The 27,052-nt window shown below is 42.0% G+C and overlaps 1 protein-coding gene across 1 annotated transcript in view; it reads left to right on the forward strand.

Moving 5' to 3' along the window:
- Positions 1-3,689: 3,689 nt before the first annotated feature.
- SLC40A1 (solute carrier family 40 member 1) overlaps positions 3,690-27,052 on the forward strand; it is a 108,969-nt gene continuing 85,606 nt past the window's right edge. The window contains exons 1-2 of the mRNA XM_088457213.1: positions 3,690-4,053; positions 14,413-14,480. Of these exons, the coding sequence (XP_088313339.1) occupies positions 4,014-4,053; positions 14,413-14,480 (108 nt within the window). The 5' untranslated portion in view covers positions 3,690-4,013. The remainder of the gene's footprint in view (positions 4,054-14,412; positions 14,481-27,052) is intronic.

Consider the following 27,052-nt stretch of genomic DNA (forward strand, 5'->3'; position numbering starts at 1 on the left):
CAACTCTCTACAGAATGCTCCTACTAGTGACTCCACTCTGCAGACTGCTCCTACTAGTGACTACTCCCTGCAGACAGCTCCTACTAGTGACTCCTCTCTGCAGACAGCGCCTACTAGTGACTTCTCTCTGCAGACAACTCCTACTAGTGACTACTCCCTGCAGACTGCTTCTACTAGTGACTACTCCCTGCAGACAGCTCCTTCTAGTGACTCCTCTCTGCAGACAGCTCCTACTAGTGACTCCTCTCTGCAGACAGCTCCTACTAGTGACTACTCCCTGCAGACAGCTCCTACTAGTGACTACTCCCTGCAGACAGCTCCTACTAGTAACTCCACTCTGCAGACAGCTCCTACTAGTGACTCCTCTCTGCAGACAGCTCCTACTAGTGTCTCCTCTCTGCAGACTGCTCCTGCTAGTGTCTCCTCTCTGGAGACAGCTCCTTCTAGTGACTACTCCCTGCAGACAGCTCCTACTAGTGACTACTCACTGCAGACAGCTCCTACTAGTGTCTCCTCTCTGCAGGCAGCTCCTACTAGTGTCTCCTCTCTGCAGACAGCTCCTACTAGTGACTACTCCCTGCAGACAGCTCCTACTAGTAACTCCACTCTGCAGACAGCTCCTACTAGTGACTCCTCTCTGCAGACAGCTCCTACTAGTGTCTCCTCTCTGCAGACTGCTCCTACTAGTGTCTCCTCTCTGCAGACAGCTCCTACTAGTGACTACTCACTGCAGACAGCTCTTACTAGTGTCTCCTCTCTGCAGACAACTCCTACTAGTGACGCCTCTCTGCAGACTGCTCCTACTAGTGTCTCCTCTCTGCAGACAGCTCCTACTAGTGACTCCTCCCTGCAGGCAGCTCCTACTAGTGTCTCCTCTCTGCAGTCTGCTCCTACTAGTGACTCCTCCCTGCAGGCAGGTCCTACTAGTGACTCCTCTCTGCAGACAGCTCCTACTGGTGACTCCTCCCTGCAGGCAGCTCCTACTAGTGACTCCTCTCTGCAGGCAGCTCCTACTAGTGACTCCTCCCTGCAGGCAGCTCCTACTAGTTATTCCTCCCTGCAGGCAGCTCCTAATAGTTTCTCCTCTCTGCAGACAGCTCCTACTAGTGACTCCTCTCTGCAGGCAGCTCCTACTAGTGTCTCCTCTCTGCAGACAGCTCCTACTAGTGACTCCTCTCTGCAGACAGCTCCTACTAGTGTCACCTCTCTGCAGACAGCTCCTACTAGTGTCTCCTCTCTGCAGACAGCTCCTACTAGTGTCTCCTCTCTGCAGACAGCTCCTACTAGTGTCTCCTCTCTGCAGACAGCTCCTACTAGTGTCTCCTCTCTGCAGACAGCTCCTACTAGTGACTCCTCTCTGCAGACAGCTCCTACTAGTGTCTCCTCTCTGCAGACAGTTCCTACTAGTGTCTCCTCTCTGCAGACAGCTCCTACTAGTGACTCCTCTCTGCAGACAGCTCCTACTAGTGACTCCTCTCTGCAGACAGCTCCTACTAGTGACTCCTCTCTGCAGACAGCTCCTACTAGTGACTCCTCCCTGCAGACTGCTCCTACTAGTGTCTCCTCTCTGCAGACAGCTCTACTAGTGACTTCTTACACTAATCAGCTGCTATCATCTTTTAGGCTGACACCGGGCCTGATTCAGAGAAAGACGCAATGGCGATTTTTACGCAGACTGAGTGCTTGTTGCCATTGCACATGTATATAAGCCACACTGCGCATGTGCTGCGGTTGTCTTGTAATTTCGCATGCACAGATAACCCATTCGCAAAGTGAGTGATAGGTAGTCAATGTTTGGGGGGGGCAACGGTGGGTGGTCAGAAAAACAAAGGCATGTCTGACCATTTAAACACAGTTCTATGGGCGTGCCTAAATGATCTCCTATGCAGCATAAAAGCCCTCTGCGTGTCAGGAGAGATACAGAGTCTGATGCTGTTGAGTCCTGCCTGAAGGGCAAGATGGCCGTTTGATATGCGTTGAAGTAACCGAAAGTTACGCAGTTAAGCGTTGTTGTACGCATATGAGAAGACAGCAGTGGGTGTGCTTATGCTCGGGTAAGCTTTGTAACCATTAGCATATTTTCACAGCTGCATTCCATGTGAAATCGCAGCTGCAAACGTATAAAGCTGGCCTCACATCTAATGATTTTCTGTCCAACCAGACAACTAGGTGATTGGTTGGAATGAAAATCTGGTAACGTATGGGAGTAACTGATGATCAGCAATTTGCTCCTAAATGCCAGAAAACAGATGAAAATGGCGTCAGACAAGTTTGTTAAATGTTTGATCTAAATAATTTGTTAAAACAACAGTTTTCTTCCAGTTTCCGGCATTTGGGTGCAAATTGCTGATTGACAGTTACTCCCATATATTACCAGATTTTCATTCCAACCAATCACCTAGTTGTCTGGTTGGACAGATAATCTTTAGATGTGTGGCCAGCTTTAGGTATTCAATTTCTAAGGATGCGAAAACGGGACCCGGCGAAACTGGAACAGGCGAAAAGTCCTGTCAATTTTCGGGAAAACATCCTGGCACCCCCCTAAAGATGTCCAGACATTGGGGGATCACAATAGGTACCTCTCTTTTTGCCTGCTGAAGGAAAGTCTGGTTTTTAAATAACCGCAGCAGGTGCATAAATGCAGATATGAGGAGGTGATGAAAAATAGCACTTAGCTTTTTTTTGGGGGGGAGGCAGAAATAACTATGCCCATCAAATTTGGGGTACATGAAAATGGGTGCAAGCATATTTTAAAGTCCCTAAAATTATTTTTCAAAATTCTTCAAAAATGCACCTGCCGCGACCACCCGCAATGAAGAAAACACCTGCCGCATACTTGGGAACCCCTCTGGAATAAATTTTGCTATTTTAGAAGTTTGTTCCCTATTTTTTTTTTCACCCCCAAAATTAAAGTTCATTTTTTGGGGTGTCCTGATTTTTTTTTTACATTTGACACACATTACTTTTAGGGGACATTCCCAGGGATGCAGGCTATATTTTTTAAGCCTGTACCCCTAAACCACAATTCTGCACTTTTTTGCGCCACCTATTCAGTGGAGAAAACTTATCCCTGCTTTTTTACAAAGACTTTTCTCACCGGCAAAAAGTATTTGAAATTGAATACGGGGATAATTGAAATAGGTGAAAATGACATCATCTGACTTTTCGCCTCTAATTGAATACGGCCCTTAGTGTCCATCTCTGAATCAGGCTGACACAGACCCTTCCTCGCTCTCAGGAACTACCATACAACAAGTCAGAACTCAGCTAATGATTGTCTGCAGCTCCTGGCCCTGTCCTTCCCCTCACAACACTAGCAGGGACACAGCAGCACTGATAATAACCATTGTGACACTTGACGTAAACAATTCCAATGTTCATTTATTGAACTGTACACACTTAACATGCAAATAAAAACCATTTTAGTTCGGTATGTTACACTGTAGTTATGATGCAGTTAAATGATGAAATACAAAGCAGACATAGCAGCTACTAGAATAGTCAGTGTACGCAGGTAATGAGCTCTCTATCCCTGTATAGTAAATCACTATATGATCATGGACAGGCTGCACCCAGCTTGAGGCAAACAAAGGACAGCCCAAGTGGGCGGCTCCATATGCAGATCTCTACATTGCCATTGGCTGCTGTGCTGGCTGTGCACACGGAGGCTCTGTAGGGTGAGTGTATATAAGAATGGGAAGAGGGAGAAGCAGCAGCAGCAAATCCAAAGGGCTAAGAAAGACGGGGGCACCAGGCAGGGGTTAGGGGGGTTCTCTAAATTCCCCTCATACCCTTTATTTTACACTTTGCATAAGGCAATTACTTTCCAACTTCAGCTACAGTGATAGTTAAGTTTGGAAAGAAGGAAAAGGAGAATTCGAGTCATTTATTTATTTTTGTATATTTTTTTTAATAATTCTATATATAAAATTGTACTTAGTGAGATCTCATATCAGCATTAGAAGAAATCACATATCTATGCAAAAAGGAAACAAACTTCTAAACTACAAATTATGTCAAAAGCAGCAGAACAAAAAGATGCAGAATGTTGTGGTGAGTTTATTATATTATTATTATTATTATTATTATTATTATTATTATTATTATTATCATTATATTATTATTATTATTATATGTATTTGATTTATTGGAAATGACACTGCATTGATTAGTTATTACAACATTCAGTTTACTGTATACTAATAGTACTGAGTATATACAGCTGACAGATAACATGTCACAGTGTAACAATGTCTCTGCTTTCTGTTACTTACTGTATACTAATAGTACTGAGTATATACAGCTGACAGGTAACATGTCACAGTGTAACAATGTCTCTGCTTTCTGTTACTTACTGTATACTAATAGTACTGAGTATATACAGCTGACAGATAACATGTCACAGTGTAACAATGTCTCTGCTTTCTGTTACTTACTGTATACTAATAGTACTGAGTATATACAGCTGACAGATAACATGTCACAGTGTAACAATGTCTCTGCTTTCTGTTACTTACTGTATAATAATAGTACTGAGTATATACAGCTGACAGATAACAACATGTCACAGTGTAACAATGTCTCTGCTTTCTGTTACTTACTGTATACTAATAATACTGAGTATATACAGCTGACAGATAACATGTCACAGTGTAACAATGTCTCTGCTTTCTGTTACTTACTGTATACTAATAGTACTGAGTATATACAGCTGACAGATAACATGTCACAGTGTAACAATGTCTCTGCTTTCTGTTACTTACTGTATAATAATAGTACTGAGTGAATACAGCTGACAGATAACATGTCACAGTGTAACAATGTCTCTGCTTTCTGTTACTTACTGTATACTAATAGTACTGAGTATATACAGCTGACAGATAACATGTCACAGTGTAACAATGTCTCTGCTTTCTGTTACTTACTGTATACTAATAGTACTGAGTATATACAGCTGACAGATAACAACATGTCACAGTGTAACAATGTCTCTGCTTTCTGTTACTTACTGTATACTAATAATACTGAGTATATACAGCTGACAGATAACATGTCACAGTGTAACAATGTCTCTGCTTTCTGTTACTTACTGTATACTAATAGTACTGAGTATATACAGCTGACAGATAAGATGTCACAGTGTAACAATGTCTCTGCTTTCTGTTACTTACTGTATACTAATAGTACTGAGTATATACAGCTGACAGATAACAACATGTCACAGTGTAACAATGTCTCTGCTTTCTGTTACTTACTGTATACTAATAGTACTGAGTATATACAGCTGACAGATAACATGTCACAGTGTAACAATGTCTCTGCTTTCTGTTACTTACTGTATACTAATAGTACTGAGTGAATACAGCTGACAGATAACATGTCACAGTGTAACAATGTCTCTGCTATCTGTTACTTACTGTATACTAATAGTACTGAGTATATACAGCTGACAGATAACATGTCACAGTGTAACAATGTCTCTGCTTTCTGTTACTTACTGTATACTAATAGTACTGAGTATATACAGCTGACAGATAACATGTCACAGTGTAACAATGTCTCTGCTTTCTGTATACTAATAGTACTGAGTATATACAGCTGACAGATAACATGTCACAGTGTAACAATGTCTCTGCTTTCTGTTACTTACTGTATACTAATAGTACTGAGTATATACAGCTGACAGATAACATGTCACAGTGTAACAATGTCTCTGCTTTCTGTTACTTACTGTATACTAATAGCACTGAGTATATACAGCTGACCGATAACATGTCACAGTGTAACAATGTCTCTGCTTTCTGTTACTTACTGTATACTAATAGTACTGAGTATATACAGCTGACAGATAACATGTCACAGTGTAACAATGTCTCTGCATTCTGTTACTGTATACTAATAGTACTGAGTATATACAGCTGACAGATAACATGTCACAGTGTAACAATGTCTCTGGTTTCTGTTACTTACTGTATACTAATAGTACTGAGTATATACAGCTGACAGGTAACATGTCACAGTGTAACAATGTCTCTGCTTTCTGTTACTTACTGTATACTAATAGTACTGAGTATATACAGCTGACAGGTAACATGTCACAGTGTAACAATGTCTCTGCTTTCTGTTACTTACTGTATACTAATAGCACTGATCTGTTACTTACTGTATACTAATAGTACTGAGTATATACAGCTGACAGATAACATATCACAGTGTAACAATGTCTCTGCTTTCTGTATACTAATAGTACTGAGTATATACAGCTGACAGATAACATGTCACAGTGTATCAATGTCTCTGCTTTCTGTTACTTACTGTATACTAATAGTACTGAGTATATACAGCTGACAGATAACATGTCACAGTGTAACAATGTCTCTGCTTTCTGTTACTTACTGTATACTAATAGTACTGAGTATATACAGCTGACAGATAACATGTCACAGTGTAACAATGTCTCTGCTTTCTGTTACTTACTGTATACTAATAGTACTGAGTATATACAGCTGACAGATAACATGTCACAGTGTAACAATGTCTCTGCTTTCTGTTACTTACTGTATACTAATAGTACTGAGTATATACAGCTGACAGATAACATGTCACAGTGTAACAATGTCTCTGCTTTCTGTATACTAATAGTACTGAGTATATACAGCTGACAGATAACATATCACAGTGTAACAATGTCTCTGCTTTCTGTATACTAATAGTACTGAGTATATACAGCTGACAGATAACATGTCACAGTGTAACAATGTCTCTGCTATCTGTTACTTACTGTATACTAATAGTACTGAGTATATACAGCTGACAGATAACATGTCACAGTGTAACAATGTCTCTGCTTTCTGTTACTTACTGTATACTAATAGTACTGAGTATATACAGCTGACAGATAACATGTCACAGTGTAACAATGTCTCTGCTTTCTGTTACTTACTGTATACTAATAGTACTGAGTATATACAGCTGACAGATAACATGTCACAGTGTAACAATGTCTCTGCTTTCTGTTACTTACTGTATACTAATAGTACTGAGTATATACAGCTGACAGATAACATGTCACAGTGTAACAATGTCTCTGCTTTCTGTATACTAATAGTACTGAGTATATACAGCTGACAGATAACATGTCACAGTGTATCAATGTCTCTGCTTTCTGTTACTTACTGTATACTAATAGTACTGAGTATACACAGCTGACAGATAACATGTCACAGTGTAACAATGTCTCTGCTTTCTGTTACTTACTGTATACTAATAGCACTGAGTATATACAGCTGACAGATAACATTTCACAGTGTAACAATGTCTCTGCTTTCTGTTACTTACTGTATACTAATAGTACTGAGTATATACAGCTGACAGATAACATGTCACAGTGTAACAATGTCTCTGCTTTCTGTTACTTACTGTATACTAATAGTACTGAGTATATACAGCTGACAGATAACATGTCACAGTGTAACAATGTCTCTGCTTTCTGTCACTTACTGTATACTAATAGTACTGAGTATATACAGCTGACAGATAACATATCACAGTGTAACAATGTCTCTGCTTTCTGTATACTAATAGTACTGAGTATATACAGCTGACAGATAACATGTCACAGTGTATCAATGTCTCTGCTTTCTGTTACTTACTGTATACTAATAGTACTGAGTATATACAGCTGACAGATAACATGTCACAGTGTAACAATGTCTCTGCTATCTGTTACTTACTGTATACTAATAGTACTGAGTATATACAGCTGACAGATAACATGTCACAGTGTAACAATGTCTCTGCTTTCTGTTACTTACTGTATACTAATAGTACTGAGTATATACAGCTGACAGATAACATGTCACAGTGTAACAATGTCTCTGCATTCTGTTACTTACTGTATACTAATAGTACTGAGTATATACAGCTGACAGATAACATATCACAGTGTAACAATGTCTCTGCATTCTGTTACTTACTGTATACTAATAGTACTGAGTATATACAGCTGACAGATAACATATCACAGTGTAACAATGTCTCTGCTTTCTGTTACTTACTGTATACTAATAGCACTGATCTGTTACTTACTGTATACTAATAGTACTGAGTATATACAGCTGACAGATAACATATCACAGTGTAACAATGTCTCTGCTTTCTGTATACTAATAGTACTGAGTATATACAGCTGACAGATAACATGTCACAGTGTAACAATGTCTCTGCTTTCTGTTACTTACTGTATACTAATAGTACTGAGTATATACAGCTGACAGATAACATATCACAGTGTAACAATGTCTCTGCTTTCTGTATACTAATAGTACTGAGTATATACAGCTGACAGATAACATGTCACAGTGTATCAATGTCTCTGCTTTCTGTTACTTACTGTATACTAATAGTACTGAGTATATACAGCTGACAGATAACATGTCACAGTGTAACAATGTCTCTGCTTTCTGTTACTTACTGTATACTAATAGTACTGAGTATATACAGCTGACAGATAACATATCACAGTGTAACAATGTCTCTGCTTTCTGTATACTAATAGTACTGAGTATATACAGCTGACAGATAACATGTCACAGTGTAACAATGTCTCTGCTTTCTGTTACTTACTGTATAATAATAGTACTGAGTATATACAGCTGACAGATAACATGTCACAGTGTAACAATGTCTCTGCTTTCTTTTACTTACTGTATACTAATAGTACTGAGTATATACAGCAGACAGATAAGAAGTCACAGTGTAACAATGTCTCTGCTTTCTGTTACTTACTGTATACTAATAGTACTGAGTATATACAGCTGACAGATAAGAAGTCACAGTGTAACAATGTCTCTACTTTCTGTTACTTACTGTATACTAATAGTACTGAGTATATACAGCTGACAGATAACATATCACAGTGTAACAATGTCTCTGCTTTCTGTTACTTACTGTATACTAATAATACTGAGTATATACAGCTGACAGATAACATGTCACAGTGTAACAATGTCTCTGCTTTCTGTTACTTACTGTATACTAATAGTACTGAGTATATATAGCTGACAGATAACATGTCACAGTGTAACAATGTCTCTGCTTTCTGTTACTTACTGTATACTAATAGTACTGAGTATATACAGCTGACAGATAACATATCACAGTGTAACAATGTCTCTGCTTTCTGTTACTTACTGTATACTAATAGTACTGAGTATATACAGCTGACAGATAACATGTCACAGTGTAACAATGTCTCTGCTTTCTGTTACTTACTGAATACTAATAGTACTGAGTATATACAGCTGACAGATAACATGTCACAGTGTAACAATGTTTCTGCTTTCTGTTACTTACTGTATACTAATAGTACTGAGTATATACAGCTGACAGATAACATGTCACAGTGTAACAATGTCTCTGCTTTCTGTTACTTACTGTATACTAATAGTACTGAGTATATACAGCTGACAGATAACAGGTCACAGTGTAACAATGTCTCTGCTTTCTGTTACTTACTGTATACTAATAGTACTGAGTATATACAGCTGACAGATAACATGTCACAGTGTAACAATGTCTCTGCTTTCTGTTACTTACTGTATACTAATAATACTGAGTATATACAGCTGACAGATAACAGGTCACAGTGTAACAATGTCTCTGCTTTCTGTTACTTACTGTATACTAATAGTACTGAGTATATACAGCTGACAGATAACAGGTCACAGTGTAACAATGTCTCTGCTTTCTGTTACTTACTGTATACTAATAGTACTGAGTATATACAGCTGACAGATAACATGTCACAGTGTAACAATGTCTCTGCTTTCTGTTACTTACTGTATACTAATAGTACTGAGTATATACAGCTGACAGATAACATGTCACAGTGTAACAATGTCTCTGCTTTCTGTTACTTACTGTATACTAATAGCACTGAGTATATACAGCTGACAGATAACATGTCACAGTGTAACAATGTCTCTGCTTTCTGTTACTTACTGTATACTAATAGTACTGAGTATATACAGCTGACAGATAACATGTCACAGTGTAACAATGTCTCTGCTTTCTGTTACTTACTGTATAATAATAGTACTGAGTATATACAGCTGACAGATAACATGTCACAGTGTAACAATGCCTCTGCTTTCTGTTACTTACTGTATAATAATAGTACTGACTATATACAGCTGACAGATAACATGTCACAGTGTAACAATGTCTCTGCTTTCTGTTACTTACTGTATACTAATAGTACTGAGTATATACAGCTGACAGATAACATGTCACAGTGTAACAATGTCTCTGCTTTCTGTTACTTACTGTATACTAATAGTACTGACTATATACAGCTGACAGATAACATGTCACAGTGTAACAATGCCTCTGCTTTCTGTTACTTACTGTATACTAATAGTACTGAGTATATACAGCTGACAGATAACATGTCACAGTGTAACAATGTCTCTGCTTTCTGTTACTTACTGTATACTAATAGTACTGACTATATACAGCTGACAGATAACATGTCACAGTGTAACAATGCCTCTGCTTTCTGTTACTTACTGTATAATAATAGTACTGAGTATATACAGCTGACAGATATGTCACAGTGTAACAATGTCTCTGCTTTCTGTTACTTACTGTATACTAATAGTACTGAGTTTATACAGCTGACAGGTAACATGTCACAGTGTAACAATGTCTCTGCTTTCTGTTACTTACTGTATACTAATAGTACTGAGTATATACAGCTGACAGGTAACATGTCACAGTGTAACAATGTCTCTGCTTTCTGTTACTTACTGTATACTAATAGTACTGAGTATATACAGCTGACAGATAACATGTCACAGTGTAACAATGTCTCTGCTTTCTGTTACTTACTGTATACTAATAGTACTGAGTATATACAGCTGACAGGTAACATGTCACAGTGTAACAATGTCTCTGCTTTCTGTTACTTACTGTATACTAATAGTACTGAGTATATACAGCTGACAGATAACATGTCACAGTGTAACAATGTCTCTGCTTTCTGTTACTTACTGAATACTAATAGTACTGAGTATATACAGCTGAAAGATAACATATCACAGTGTAACAATGTCTCTGCTTTCTGTATACTAATAGTACTGAGTATATACAGCTGACAGATAACATGTCACAGTGTAACAATGTCTCTGCTTTCTGTTACTTACTGTATACTAATAGTACTGAGTATATACAGCTGACAGGTAACATGTCACAGTGTAACAATGTCTCTGCTTTCTGTTACTTACTGTATACTAATAGTACTGAGTATATACAGCTGACAGATAACATGTCACAGTGTAACAATGTCTCTGCTTTCTGTTACTTACTGTATACTAATAGTACTGAGTATATACAGCTGACAGATAACATGTCACAGTGTAACAATGTCTCTGCTTTCTGTATACTAATAGTACTGAGTATATACAGCTGACAGATAACATGTCACAGTGTATCAATGTCTCTGCTTTCTGTTACTTACTGTATACTAATAGTACTGAGTATATACAGCTGACAGATAACATGTCACAGTGTAACAATGTCTCTGCTTTCTGTTACTTACTGTATACTAATAGTACTGAGTATATACAGCTGACAGATAACATGTCACAGTGTAACAATGTCTCTGCTTTCTGTATACTAATAGTACTGAGTATATACAGCTGACAGATAACATGTCACAGTGTATCAATGTCTCTGCTTTCTGTTACTTACTGTATACTAATAGTACTGAGTATATACAGCTGACAGATAACATGTCACAGTGTAACAATGTCTCTGCTTTCTGTTACTTACTGTATAATAATAGTACTGAGTATATACAGCTGACAGATAACATATCACAGTGTAACAATGTCTCTGCTTTCTTTTACTTACTGTATACTAATAGTACTGAGTATATACAGCTGACAGATAAGAAGTCACAGTGTAACAATGTCTCTGCTTTCTGTTACTTACTGTATACTAATAGTACTGAGTATATACAGCTGACAGATAACATGTCACAGTGTAACAATGTCTCTGCTTTCTGTTACTTACTGTATACTAATAGTACTGAGTATATACAGCTGACAGATAACATGTCACAGTGTAACAATGTCTCTGCTTTCTGTTACTTACTGTATACTAATAGTACTGAGTATATACAGCTGACAGATAACATGTCACAGTGTAACAATGTCTCTGCTTTCTGTTACTTACTGTATACTAATAGTACTGAGTATATACAGCTGACAGGTAACATGTCACAGTGTAACAATGTCTCTGCTTTCTGTTACTTACTGTATACTAATAGTACTGAGTATATACAGCTGACAGATAACATGTCACAGTGTAACAATGTCTCTGCTTTCTGTTACTTACTGTATACTAATAGTACTGAGTATATACAGCTGACAGATAACATGTCACAGTGTAACAATGTCTCTGCTTTCTGTATACTAATAGTACTGAGTATATACAGCTGACAGATAACATGTCACAGTGTATCAATGTCTCTGCTTTCTGTTACTTACTGTATACTAATAGTACTGAGTATATACAGCTGACAGATAACATGTCACAGTGTAACAATGTCTCTGCTTTCTGTTACTTACTGTATAATAATAGTACTGAGTATATACAGCTGACAGATAACATATCACAGTGTAACAATGTCTCTGCTTTCTTTTACTTACTGTATACTAATAGTACTGAGTATATACAGCTGACAGATAAGAAGTCACAGTGTAACAATGTCTCTGCTTTCTGTTACTTACTGTATACTAATAGTACTGAGTATATACAGCTGACAGATAACATGTCACAGTGTAACAATGTCTCTGCTTTCTGTTACTTACTGTATACTAATAGTACTGAGTATATACAGCTGACAGATAACATGTCACAGTGTAACAATGTCTCTGCTTTCTGTTACTTACTGTATACTAATAGTACTGAGTATATACAGCTGACAGATAACATGTCACAGTGTAACAATGTCTCTGCTTTCTGTTACTTACTGTATACTAATAGTACTGAGTATATACAGCTGACAGGTAACATGTCACAGTGTAACAATGTCTCTGCTTTCTGTTACTTACTGTATACTAATAGTACTGAGTATATACAGCTGACAGGTAACATGTCACAGTGTAACAATGTCTCTGCTTTCTGTTACTTACTGTATACTAATAGTACTGAGTATATACAGCTGACAGATAACATGTCACAGTGTAACAATGTCTCTGCTTTCTGTTACTTACTGTATACTAATAGTACTGAGTATATACAGCTGACAGGTAACATGTCACAGTGTAACAATGTCTCTGCTTTCTGTTACTTACTGTATACGAATAGTACTGAGTATATACAGCTGACAGGTAACATATCACAGTGTAACAATGTCTCTGCTTTCTGTTACTTACTGTATACGAATAGTACTGAGTATATACAGCTGACAGGTAACATGTCACAGTGTAACAATGTCTCTGCTTTCTGTTACTTACTGTATACTAATAGTACTGACTATATACAGCTGACAGATAACATGTCACAGTGTAACAATGTCTCTGCTTTCTGTTACATACTGTATACTAATAGTACTGAGTATATACAGCTGACAGATAACATGTCACAGTGTAACAATGTCTCTGCTTTCTGTTACATACTGTATACTTATAGTACTGAGTATATACAGCTGACAGATAAGATGTCACAGTGTAACAATGCCTCTGCTTTCTGTTACTTACTGTATACTAATAGTACTGAGTATATACAGCTGAAAGATAAGATGTCACAGTGTAACAATGTCTCTGCTTTCTGTTACTTACTGTATACTAATAGTACTGAGTATATACAGCTGACAGGTAACATGTCACAGTGTAACAATGTCTCTGCTTTCTGTTACTTACTGTATACTAATAGTACTGAGTATATACAGCTGACAGATAACATATCACAGTGTAACAATGTCTCTGCTTTCTGTTACTTACTGTATACTAATAATACTGAGTATATACAGCTGACAGATAACATGTCACAGTGTAACAATGTCTCTGCTTTCTGTTACTTACTGTATACTAATAGTACTGAGTATATACAGCTGACAGATAACATGTCACAGTGTAACAATGTCTCTGCTTTCTGTTACTTACTGTATACTAATAGTACTGAGTATATACAGCTGACAGATAACATGTCACAGTGTAACAATGTCACTGCTTTCTGTTACTTACTGTATACTAATAGTACTGAGTATATACAGCTGACAGATAACATGTCACAGTGTAACAATGTCTCTGCTTTCTGTTACTTACTGTATACTAATAGTACTGAGTATATACAGCTGACAGATAACATGTCACAGTGTAACAATGTCTCTGCTTTCTGTTGTAGGGTCCTGTGCCAGCTATTTTACTTCTGCAAAATTCCTCATATACTTGGGGCACTCTCTGTCCACCTGGGTATGTATCACATATACTCTGATACTTCTACTGACTGTATAGCACCGCCTGTGTTGTATATGTGATATACTCTGATACTTCTACTGACTGTATAGCACCGCCTGTGTTGTATATGTGATATACTCTGATACTTCTACTGACTGTATAGCACCGCCTGTGTGGTATATGTGATATACTCTGATACTTCTACTGACTGTATAGCACCGCCTGTGTGGTATATGTGATATACTCTGATACTTCTACTGACTGTATAGCACCGCCTGTGTTGTATATGTGATATACTCTGATACTTGTACTGACTGTATAGCACCGCCTGTGTTGTATATGTGATATACTCTAATACTAGTACTGACTATATAGCACCGCCTGTGTTGTATATGTGATATACTCTAATACAAGTACTGACTATATAGCACCGCCTGTGTTGTGTATGTGATATACTCTAATACTTGTACTGACTATATAGCACCGCCTGTGTTGTGTATGTGATATACTCTAATACTAGTATTGACTATATAGCACCGCCTGTGTTGTATATATGATATACTCTAATACTAGTACTGACTATATAGCACCGCCTGTGTTGTGTATGTGATATACTCTAATACTAGTACTGACTATATAGCACCGCCTGTGTTGTGTATGTGATATACTCTAATACTAGTACTGACTATATAGCACCGCCTGTGTTGTATATGTGATATACTATGATACTTATACTGACTGTATAGCACCGCCTGTGTTGTGTATGTGATATACTCTGATACTTATACTGACTGTATAGCACCGCCTGTGTTGTATATGTGATATACTCTGATACTTATACTGACTGTATAGCACCGCCTGTGTTGTATATGTGATATACTCTAATACTAGTACTCACTATATAGCACCGCCTGTGTTGTGTATGTTACAGCGGCAGAAAGCATTTAGGGGTCTATTTATTGTGCCCCTGTGGAAACAATATTATGTGTATCACAGTTATACATAATGTTTTATCACTGCAATTTATGCACCATGCCGGGACACCACAACATGCTCTGATGGATAACCAGGCATAAAAGGGCTATGTGAATGCAGGACATGTGCTGCTAAAGTCTGCTTATGTGCCTAGTGATTATGGGGTCTATTCATGAAGCTCTTGTGATATGAATTGTTACTTTTCACTATACATTCCATTGGTTGGATGCTATATATACTGGAGCTGTGTTAAGCAGCATTTCATATATACTTAAGAAAAAAGGGGGGGTCAGGTGCGCAAAATAGTCAATTTATAGAAGTGAAATTGTCTACAACAGCTGCTACACTGGGTGGAGACTGTAACCCACCAAATAGAAATCCAAAGGAAAGAAACAAGGTAGCGCTTGTAGACAATGATAAAAACTATTTAATAAACTAATGTTACAAACAATAATAATAACATTGTATCAATGTGCAAACATGCTGGCCATAAATAGGAGCTGATCAGTCAATGAAAAACTCTCTCTGCAGTTAAATGGACAATTCCAAGAAAAGGAATATAAAACCAGTTAGTGCGTTGAACAATCACACTGGATATCAATAGTGGGTCCGCTGAATGAGAGACTGGTACCTTATTAGAATACAGAACCGTAGATGACAGCTGAATCAAAACTCTCCAGAGAGGACAAGAATTAAGGGGGCCGTGGTGTGAGCCTGTATAGTCCTGCGGCTCACCTTAGCCCTTGTCGGCTTTCTGCTGAAGCGTCTCCGTTGTGCGCTCTCAGCCTGTGCACGCTGACCGCCGGGTCTGTCAGTGGAATGGTATTGCAGCTTGAAACAAACCGTCCTTCTGAAGAAACCGGGAGTGCTGTCCCGGAGAAAAGCGTTAAAGCTATTGGGCTATATGCTGCTGCACTTACAGTACTAGACGGCTCCCGCACAGACCATATCACAGCCATGAGTCTTACTCTCTTGATAGACCCGGCGGTCAGCGTGCACAGGCTGAGAGCGCACAATGGAGACGCTCCAGTAGAAAGCTGACAAGGGCTAAGGTGAGCCGCAGGACTATACAGGCTCACACCACGGCCCCCTTAATTCTTGTCCTCTCTGGAGAGTTTTGATTCAGCTGTCATCTACGGTTCTGTATTCTAATAAGGTACCAGTCTCTCATTCAGCGGACCCACTATTGATATCCAGTGTGATTGTTCAACGCACTAACTGGTTTTATATTCCTTTTCTTGGAATTGTCCATTTAACTGCAGAGAGAGTTTTTCATTGACTGATCAGCTCCTATTTATGGCCAGCATATTTGCACATTGATACAATGTTATTATTATTGTTTGTAACATTAGTTTATTAAATAGTTTTTATCATTGTCTACAAGCGCTACCTTGTTTCTTTCCTTAGCATGCATATATACTTGCCTTTCTGGAGAAGCGATGCGAAATCCAGGGCACCAGCAATCCAGTCTTCAGCTTCAGTCCTCGGAGACCGCAGTGTTGAATCCAGGCTCTCTCGTTGGCAGCACAGCGAGTCTTCCAGCAGAAGCAGAACAGGGACAAAGGTGATGAGATGAGCAAGCTACGGACAGCAAAGGAATTACACCAAACGATCGGGCTATGGGGGGGCTGACAGAGTTGAGGGCAGTGGGGACTAAATAGTCTGAAGTGACCCAGCTTATGCCGGGTCACTTCATTAGCAATACAAAGGACAGCGACACAGCGGGGTGCGGGCAGAAGGCCTGATTCAGAGCCGGACGCTCTTTGAGAGCGCTCGCTCTGAATCAGGGCGTCCCTGTTTATTTTTTAAAGACGGCCTCCTGGCCGCTCGCTAAGCTGTGGGTGACCACCCACAGCTTTAGCGAGCGGCCAGGTGATGGTCGCGATGGTCACGACCATCACGACCATAGGGGCTTGCGACGTGACCCTTGTGGTAGGGTCTCATTCCCGCAAGCCCCAGTGAGCTTTCGGCACTAATGGAGCCGGAAGCTCACCACTGACATCACTCGTGATGTCAGTGGGGCCGCCCCCAAATGGCAGGCGTTCCTAAGGGAACGCCTCCGTTTGGCCAGTCACCCCCCCATGCCCGCCTCCAAAACGGGGCAAGCTGTCAATCACAATCGACAGCTGTCCTGTTTTGGTGCAAGACCCGTAGCAACGGAGCCGGCTCCGGTGTGCGCATGCGCAGTGGGGGACAATCGACCCGCTTGCGAGCGCTGTGCGCGCCCGAGTGGGTATGAATCAGGCCCAGAGTGAGCCGGCAGCGGGTGCAGAGGTAGCAGGCAGTAAGAAGAGTGAGGAGACCCAGCATATGCCACGTCACTTCATTAATCATAGAGCTTCTATAGTGTGAGGAAACATTTTAGCATTATTCACAGTACAGCGCCAGCGGGGTGGGGGTAGAGTTGTCAGCGGAAGCAGCGGGCATATGCTGGGTCATTTCACAATTATACTCCCTGGGAACGTCCTGGTAACACAGAGGGAGCAGGGGAGTCTTTCTCCCTCCCACTTTCTCCCTGGGCACTGCTGATTGGCCTGTGTCAGGGAAGGGGGCGGGGAGAGCAGGGAGAAGACAGGTAGACAGCCGTCTTCACTGCACTTCTCACCTCAGGGGGGGGCACATTACGCCATCCTGAGATGGAGAAAACAGTTTTAGAAGCGACCGGAAAGCTGAGCTTTCCCTGCTTCTGTATATCGCTCTCCCCATACTACTGTATAGCAATGTCTGTACTAATCAGGGGCACCGCTGGGGAAACCAGTAACCCTTCTGTGTATCGCTCGCCCCATACTACTGTATAGCAATGTCTGTACTAATCAGGGGCACCGCTGGGGAAACCACTAACCCTTGTACTAATCAGGGGCACTGCTGGGGAAACCAGTAACCCTTCTGAGATCACTCTCCCCATACTACTGTATAGCAATGTCTGTACTAATCAGGGGCACCGCTGGGGAAACCAGTAACCCTCCTGTGAATCGCTCTCCCCATACTACTGTATAGCAATGTCTGTACTAATCAGGGGCACTGCTGGGGAAACCAGTAACCCTTCTGTGATCGCTCACCCCATGCTACTGTATAGCAATGTCTGTACTAATCAGGGGCACCGCTGGGGAAACCAGTAACCCTTCTGTGTATCGCTCGCCCCATACTACTGTATAGCAATGTCTGTACTAATCAGGGGCACCGCTGGGGAAACCACTAACCCTTCTGTGGATCCCTCTCCCCATACTACTGTATAGCAATGTCTGTACTAATCAGGGGCACCGCTGGGGAAACCAGTAACCCTTCTGTGGATCCCTCTCCCCATACTACTGTATAGCAATGTCTGTACTAATCAGGGGCACCGCTGGGGAAACCAGTAACCCTCCTGTGAATCGCTCTCCCCATACTACTGTATAGCAATTTCTGTACTAATCAGGGACACCGCTGGGGAAACCAGTAACCCTTCTGTGAATCGCTCACCCCATACTACTGTATAGCAATGTCTGTACTAATCAGGGGCACCGCTGGGGAAACCAGTAACCCTTCTGTGTATCGCTCTCCCCATACTAATGTATAGCAATGTCTGTACTAATCAGGGGCACCGCTGGGGAAACCAGTAACCCTTCGGTGACTCGCTCTCCCCATACTACTGTATAGCAATGTCTGTACTAATCAGGGGCACCGCTGGGGAAACCAGTAACCCTTCTGTGAATCGCTCTCCCCATACTACTGTATAGCAACGTCTGTACTAATCAGTGGCACCGCTGGGGAAACCAGTAACCCTTCTGTGATCGCTCTCCCCATACTACTGTATAGCAATGTCTGTACTAATCAGGGGCACCGCTGGGGAAACCAGTAACCCTTCTGTGGATCCCTCTCCCCATACTACTGTATAGCAATGTCTGTACTAATCAGGGGCACCGCTGGGGAAACCAGTAACCCTCCTGTGAATCGCTCTCCCCATACTACTGTATAGCAATGTCTGTACTAATCAGGGGCACCGCTGGGGAAACCAGTAACCCTCCTGTGAATCGCTCTCCCCATACTACTGTATAGCAATGTCTGTACTAATCAGGGGCACCGCTGGGGAAACCAGTAACCCTTCTGTGAATCGCTCTCCCCATACTACTGCATAGCAATGTCTGTACTAATCAGGGGCACCGCTGGGGAAACCAGTAACCCTCCTGTGAATCGCTCTCCCCATACTACTGTATAGCAATGTCTGTACTAATCAGTGGCACCGCTGGGGAAACCAGTAACCCTTCTGTGATCGCTCTCCCCATACTACTGTATAGCAATGTCTGTACTAATCAGGGACACCGCTGGGGAAACCAGTAACCCTTCTGTGATCGCTCACCCCATGCTACTGTATAGCAATGTCTGTACTAATCAGGGGCACCGCTGGGGAAACCAGTAACCCTTCTGTGTATCGCTCGCCCCATACTACTGTATAGCAATGTCTGTACTAATCAGGGGCACCGCTGGGGAAACCAGTAACCCTTCTGTGGATCCCTCTCCCCATACTACTGTATAGCAATGTCTGTACTAATCAGGGGCACCGCTGGGGAAACCAGTAACCCTTCTGTGGATCCCTCTCCCCATACTACTGTATAGCAATGTCTGTACTAATCAGGGGCACCGCTGGGGAAACCAGTAACCCTCCTGTGAATCGCTCTCCCCATACTACTGTATAGCAATGTCTGTACTAATCAGTGGCACCGCTGGGGAAACCAGTAACCCTTCTGTGATCGCTCTCCCCATACTACTGTATAGCAATGTCTGTACTAATCAGGGGCACCGCTGGGGAAACCAGTAACCCTTCTGTGTATCGCTCTCCCCATACTACTGTATAGCAATGTCTGTACTTATCAGGGGCACCGCTGGGGAAACCAGTAACCCTTCTGTGTATCGCTCTCCCCATACTACTGTATAGCAATGTCTGTACTAATCAGGGGCACCACTGGGGAAACCAGTAACCCTTCTGTGAATCGCTCTCCCCATACTACTGTATAGCAATGTCTGTACTAATCAGGGGCACCGCTGGGGAAACCAGTAACCCTTCTGTGTATCGCTCTCCCCATACTACTGTATAGCAATGTCTGTACTAATCAGGGGCACCGCTGGGGAAACCAGTAACCCTTCTGTGAATCGCTCTCCCCATACTACTGTATAGCAATGTCTGTACTAATCAGGGGCACCGCTGGGGAAACCAGTAACCCTTCTGTGTATCGCTCTCCCCATACGAATGTATAGCAATGTCTGTACTAATCAGGGGCACCGCTGGGGAAACCAGTAACCCTTCTGTGAATTGCTCTCCCCATACTACTGTATAGCAATGTCTGTACTAATCAGGGGCACCGCTGGGGAAACCAGTAACCTTTCTGTAATTCGCTCACCCCATACTACTGTATAGCAATGTCTGTACTAATCAGCGGCACCGCTGGGGAAACCAGTAACCCTTCTGTAATTCGCTCACCCCATACTACTGTATAGCAATGTCTGTACTAATCAGGGGCACCGCTGGGGAAACCAGTAACCCTTCTGTAATTCGCTCACCCCATACTACTGTATAGCAATGTCTGTACTAATCAGGGGCACCGCTGGGGAAACCAGTAACCCTTCTGTAATTCGCTCACCCCATACTACTGTATAGCAATGTCTGTACTAATCAGGGGCACCGCTGGGGAAACCAGTAACCCTTCTGTGTATCGCTCTCCCCATACTAATGTATAGCAATGTCTGTACTAATCAGGGGCACCGCTGGGGAAACCAGTAACCCTTCGGTGACTCGCTCTCCCCATACTACTGTATAGCAATGTCTGTACTAATCAGGGACACCGCTGGGGAAACCAGTAACCCTTCTGTGAATCGCTCTCCCCATACTACTGTATAGCAATGTCTGTACTAATCAAGGGCACCGCTGGGGAAACCAGTAACCCTTCTGTGAATCGCTCACCCCATACTACTGTATAGCAATGTCTGTACTAATCAGGGGCACCGCTGGGGAAACCAGTAACCCTTCTGTGTATCGCTCTCCCCATACTAATGTATAGCAATGTCTGTACTAATCAGGGGCACCGCTGGGGAAACCAGTAACCCTACGGTGACTCGCTCACCCCATACTACTGTATAGCAATGTCTGTACTAATCAGGGGCACCGCTGGGGAAACCAGTAACCCTTCTGTGAATCGCTCTCCCCATACTACTGTATAGCAACGTCTGTACTAATCAGTGGCACCGCTGGGGAAACCAGTAACCCTTCTGTGATCGCTCTCCCCATACTACTGTATAGCAATGTCTGTACTAATCAGGGGCACCGCTGGGGAAACCAGTAACCCTTCGGTGAATCGCTCTCCCCATACTACTGTATAGCAATGTCTGTACTAATCAGGGGCACCGCTGGGGAAACCAGTAACCCTTCGGTGACTCGCTCTCCCCATACTACTGTATAGCAATGTCTGTACTAATCAGGGACACCGCTGGGGAAACCAGTAACCCTTCGGTGACTCCCTCTCCCCATACTACTGTATAGCAATGTCTGTACTAATCAGGGGCACCGCTGGGGAAACCAGTAACCCTTCTGTGTATCGCTCTCCCCATACTACTGTATAGCAATGTCTGTACTAATCAGGGGCACCGCTGGGGAAACCAGTAACCCTTCTGTGTATCGCTCTCCCCATACTACTGTATAGCAATGTCTGTACTTATCAGGGGCACCGCTGGGGAAACCAGTAACCCTTCTGTGATCGCTCTCCCCATACTACTGTATAGCAATGTCTGTACTTATCAGGGGCACCGCTGGGGAAACCAGTAACCTTTCTGTGATCGCTCTCCCCATACTACTGTATAGCAATGTCTGTACTTATCAGGGGCACCGCTGGGGAAACCAGTAACCCTTCGGTGAATCGCTCTCCCCATAATACTGTATAGCAATGTCTGTACTAATCAGGGGCACCGCTGGGGAAACCAGTAACCCTTCTGTGTATCGCTCTCCCCATACTACTGTATAGCAATGTCTGTACTAATCAGGGGCACCGCTGGGGAAACCAGTAACCCTTCTGTGAATCGCTCTCCCCATACTACTGTATAGCAATGTCTGTACTAATCAGGGGCACCGCTGGGGAAACCAGTAAACCTTCTGTGTATCGCTCTCCCCATACTACTGTATAGCAATGTCTGTACTAATCAGGGGCACCGCTGGGGAAACCAGTAACCCTTCTGTGAATTGCTCTCCCCATACTACTGTATAGCAATGTCTGTACTAACCAGGGGCACCGCTGGGGAAACCAGTAACCCTTCTGTGAATCGCTCTCCCCATACTACTGTATAGCAATGTCTGTACTAATCAGGGGCACCGCTGGGGAAACCAGTAACCCTTCTGTGATCGCTCTCCCCATATTACTGTATAGCAATGTCTGTACTAATCAGGGGCACCGCTGGGGAAACCAGTAACCCTTCTGTGAATCGCTCTCCCCATACTACTGTATAGCAATGTCTGTACTAATCAGGGGCACCGCTGGGGAAACCAGTAACCCTTCGGTGAATCGCTCTCCCCATACTACTGTATAGCAATGTCTGTACTAATCAGGGGCACCGCTGGGGAAACCAGTAACCCTTCGGTGAATTGCTCTCCCCATACTACTGTATAGCAATGTCTGTACTAACCAGGGGCACCGCTGGGGAAACCAGTAACCCTTCTGTGAATCGCTCTCCCCATACTACTGTATAGCAATGTCTGTACTAATCAGGGGCACCGCTGGGGAAACCAGTAACCCTTCTGTGATCGCTCTCCCCATACTACTGTATAGCAATGTCTGTACTAATCAGGGGCACCGCTGGGGAAACCAGTAACCTTTCTGTGAATAGGGGGAAGCAGGGAAAAGCACTGATAAAGGGCTTTTCACTGATACATGAATAGAGCCCTATATGTGGAAGTTGCTGGTCTCCATTGACGGTTATAGAGAATGGAGCTAGGTTTGCTTTAAATAGACTCAGGAGAGTTCTATGTGGATGGTGCGTAGTGGTGGAAAGAGAAGTACAAAGGAGAAATCACTTTTGGCTCTCATATTAACGCCATATTTATATCATTTGACGTGCGGGACAAGGTAAGGGGCTGTCCCGGCTATGAGATTCCTTACGCCTATCGCCTCTGTGAAAGATGTCTGCATGCACTGGTCAGAGTCGGTGATGACAGACGCTGTTCGGGGAGAATAGATGGAGCTGACTGGGGGAGCAGAAAGCCTGCTGTGCTGAGCAGAGAAAATAAGGAAGAGAATGCCTCTTCCCCGCCTTTCTCCATTACAGCAGAAAGAGACACTTAATGCCATCTATACAGGGTGTTACAGCAGTCTCTTCTCTCATCTATATAAATATTACAGCTTCCATTACTACCCATCGGGGCTTCAGGTTAAGAAAGGAGAAATGAAAAAGTGGAGACAGGGATAAATTGTTGACGCACATATGGTCAACACCAAAAAATGGTTGACACGTTTTCCTTTTTTTATTTTAAGCCTAAACCTATCCCTCCCCAAATGCCTAAATCTAACCGTAGCCTAACCCTAATCATCCCCCTAGTGCAGAGGTTCCCAAACACGGTCCTCAAGGCACTGCAACAGTTCAGATTTTAAGGTGCATACACACACGATTTTTTGAATGATTATCGTTAATGATATCGTTTATCGTTCAAAAAATCGTTCACTTTCTGAGTTAAAACGCTGAACGACTATCGTTCATGCGCGTTCACGTTTGTAGTTTAGTCATACTGACCAACTCAATGATTTTCAGTAAGGAAATATGCAAAAATCGTTTGTAGTTCAAAAAAATCGTTCATTACATTTACTAAATTAATGATTTTAGTAAACGATTTTCGTTCATTTTTCCCTTGAAAAAATGGATGAAAATCGTTTACTAAAATCGTTCATTTACTAAATCGTTGTGTGTGTATGCAGCTTTAGAGATATCCATGGTATAGTACAGGTGGTTAAATCAAATTGAGGTACTAATTATGCCACCTGTGCTCTACCATGGATCTCTCTAAAACCTGAGCTGTTGGGGAACCTCTGCCCTAGTGCCTAACCCTAACCTAACAGTAGCTTAACCCTAACCATCCCCCCCTGCAGCCTAACCCTAACCATTCCCTCCTGCAGCCTAACCCTAAACCTTCTCCAAGTGCCTAAACCCAACCGTAGCCTAACCCACCCCTTAGTGCCTAATCCCAACCCTGCTCCAAGTGCCTAAACCTAACCGTGACCTAACCCTCCCCCTATCCCCTCTGGCAGCCTAACACTAACTCTCTTCCAAGTGCCTAACCCTAACTGTAACTCAACCCTAGCCCTCCCCCTAGTGCCTAACACTAACCGTCCCCTCTGGCAGCCTAACTCTAACTCTCTTCCAAGCACCTAAACACAACAGTAGCCTAACCCTAACCCTCCCCCTGGTGCCTAACACTAATCGTCCCCTCTGGCAGCCTAACCCTAACTCTCTTCCAAGTGCCTAAAGCCAACCGTAGCCTAACCCACCCCTTAGTGCCTAATCCCAACCCTGCTCCAAGTGCCTAAACCTAACCGTGACCTAACCCTCCCCCTATCCCCTCTGGCAGCCTAACACTAACTTTCTTCCAAGTGCCTAAAGCCAACCATAGCCTAACCCACCCCTTAGTGCCTAATCCCAACCCTGCTCCAAGTGCCTAAACCTAACCGTGACCTAACCCTCTCCCTAGTGCCTAACTCTAACTGTCCCCTCTGGCAGTCTAACCCTAACCCTTCTCCAAGTGCCTAACCCTAACTGTAACTCAACCCTAGCCCTCCCCCTAGTGCCTAACACTAACCGTCCCCTCTGGCAGCCTAACTCTAACTCTCTTCCAAGCACCTAAACACAACAGTAGCCTAACCCTAACCCTCCCCCTGGTGCCTAACACTAATCGTCCCCTCTGGCAGCCTAACCCTAACTCTCTTCCAAGTGCCTAAAGCCAACCGTAGCCTAACCCACCCCTTAGTGCCTAATCCCAACCCTGCTCCAAGTGCCTAAACCAAACCGTGACCTAACCCTCCCCCTATCCCCTCTGGCAGCCTAACACTAACTCTCTTCCAAGTGCCTAAAGCCAACCGTAGCCTAACCCACCCCTTAGTGCCTAATCCCAACCCTGCTCCAAGTGCCTAAACCTAACCGTGACCTAACCCTCTCCCTAGTGCCTAACTCTAACTGTCCCCTCTGGCAGTCTAACCCTAACCCTTCTCCAAGTGCCTAACCCTAACTGTAGCCCAACCCTAACCCTCCCCCTAGTACCTAACAGTAACATCCCCTCTGGCAGCCTTACCCCAACTCTCTTCCAAGCGCCTAAACTCAACAGTAGCCTAACCCTTCCCCTAGTGCTTAACCCTAACCATAATATTGGTAAAAAAAAATTAAATAAATCATGTATCAACCTTTTTTGTCTCGACCATTGCCGTGTAGACCATTGGTGTGTCAACCATTTGTACCTGTCGACCTTTTGTACCTGTCAACCATTTGGTGTCGACCTATACATTGTCAACCTTTTTTACTGTCATCCGGATACCATGATTTTTCTGCACTTTTTGACTAATTAAATAGAGATTACAAAACGTCGCTTTCTCCAGCTAATATACTGGAGAAAAGCCTTTTCTAGTTTATTAACTAGGCCCTATAATCTCTTGAGAATCATATATAAAATGAGTGTGAAAAAGAACAATGGTCTTTTCTATTATGTATTTGGCCTTTGCATGCAGACACACTTCATACTATTGGGTTAAAAAGAAAATAATGTATTTCTGTGTTAAATATACTATTACAAATGATTAGATATTTGACAGGTAAGATCAGAAGTATGGCTCACTGCTCCCCTCAGAGATCTCTCCTTACTTGTCTCAGCTCCATGGAACTAGTACATATAGAATAATTACTTTCTATACACTCAACATGTTCTATCTAAAATCTGTGTTCATTAGGGCTTGTTCGCAGATGACCTCTGATACCGATCATACTGTACAACACATTAAATCACATGGAAACTGTAAGTAGCTACAGGGATTGATTCCAGTGACCAATTGGAAGATTCATGTGATCACAGGCGGTCAATATAAGTAATCCACGCTGCCTGTCACTATTTGAACACATGTTTGTTTCATTTTTCTATGTAAAATAATAGATGAAACAATAAAATACATATTTGTACTATTGTAATCATTTAGAACTCAATGTTTTATACAGTTCTTTTGAACACTTATAAGACACGTTGACAATCATAAATTCTGCTTTTGTGTTATTTTGCCGTTTACAGGCCTAAACTGTCAGATTAAGGGCTGGATTCAATTACCCACAAAAAGCCGCGGTTTTGCAAATAGTTTTCACAGGTGCAAATTCTCCATAGACAAAAAATGGCAAAATGTTTTCACCATCTCAGAGCAGGTGAAACGTTGTGCACAACTTTGGGATCTCCTAATAGCGCTGTCCTAAAACAACTCGTAATTGAGGGACATGGAAAAATGTTACAGAACTAGAAATGTAAAAAGCTGACCCACTCTGCCAATAAGACAAGACCTTGAACACTATTATTTTTTGTATCTCTTTCTGTATATTTTGTATATTTCCTTCTCCTCCCTTGAAGTCCACTCTAT

This window comes from Taudactylus pleione, unplaced genomic scaffold (genome assembly GCF_031769625.1).
Source record: "Taudactylus pleione unplaced genomic scaffold, aTauple2 ptg000747l, whole genome shotgun sequence".
Lineage (NCBI taxonomy): Eukaryota > Metazoa > Chordata > Amphibia > Anura > Myobatrachidae > Taudactylus > Taudactylus pleione.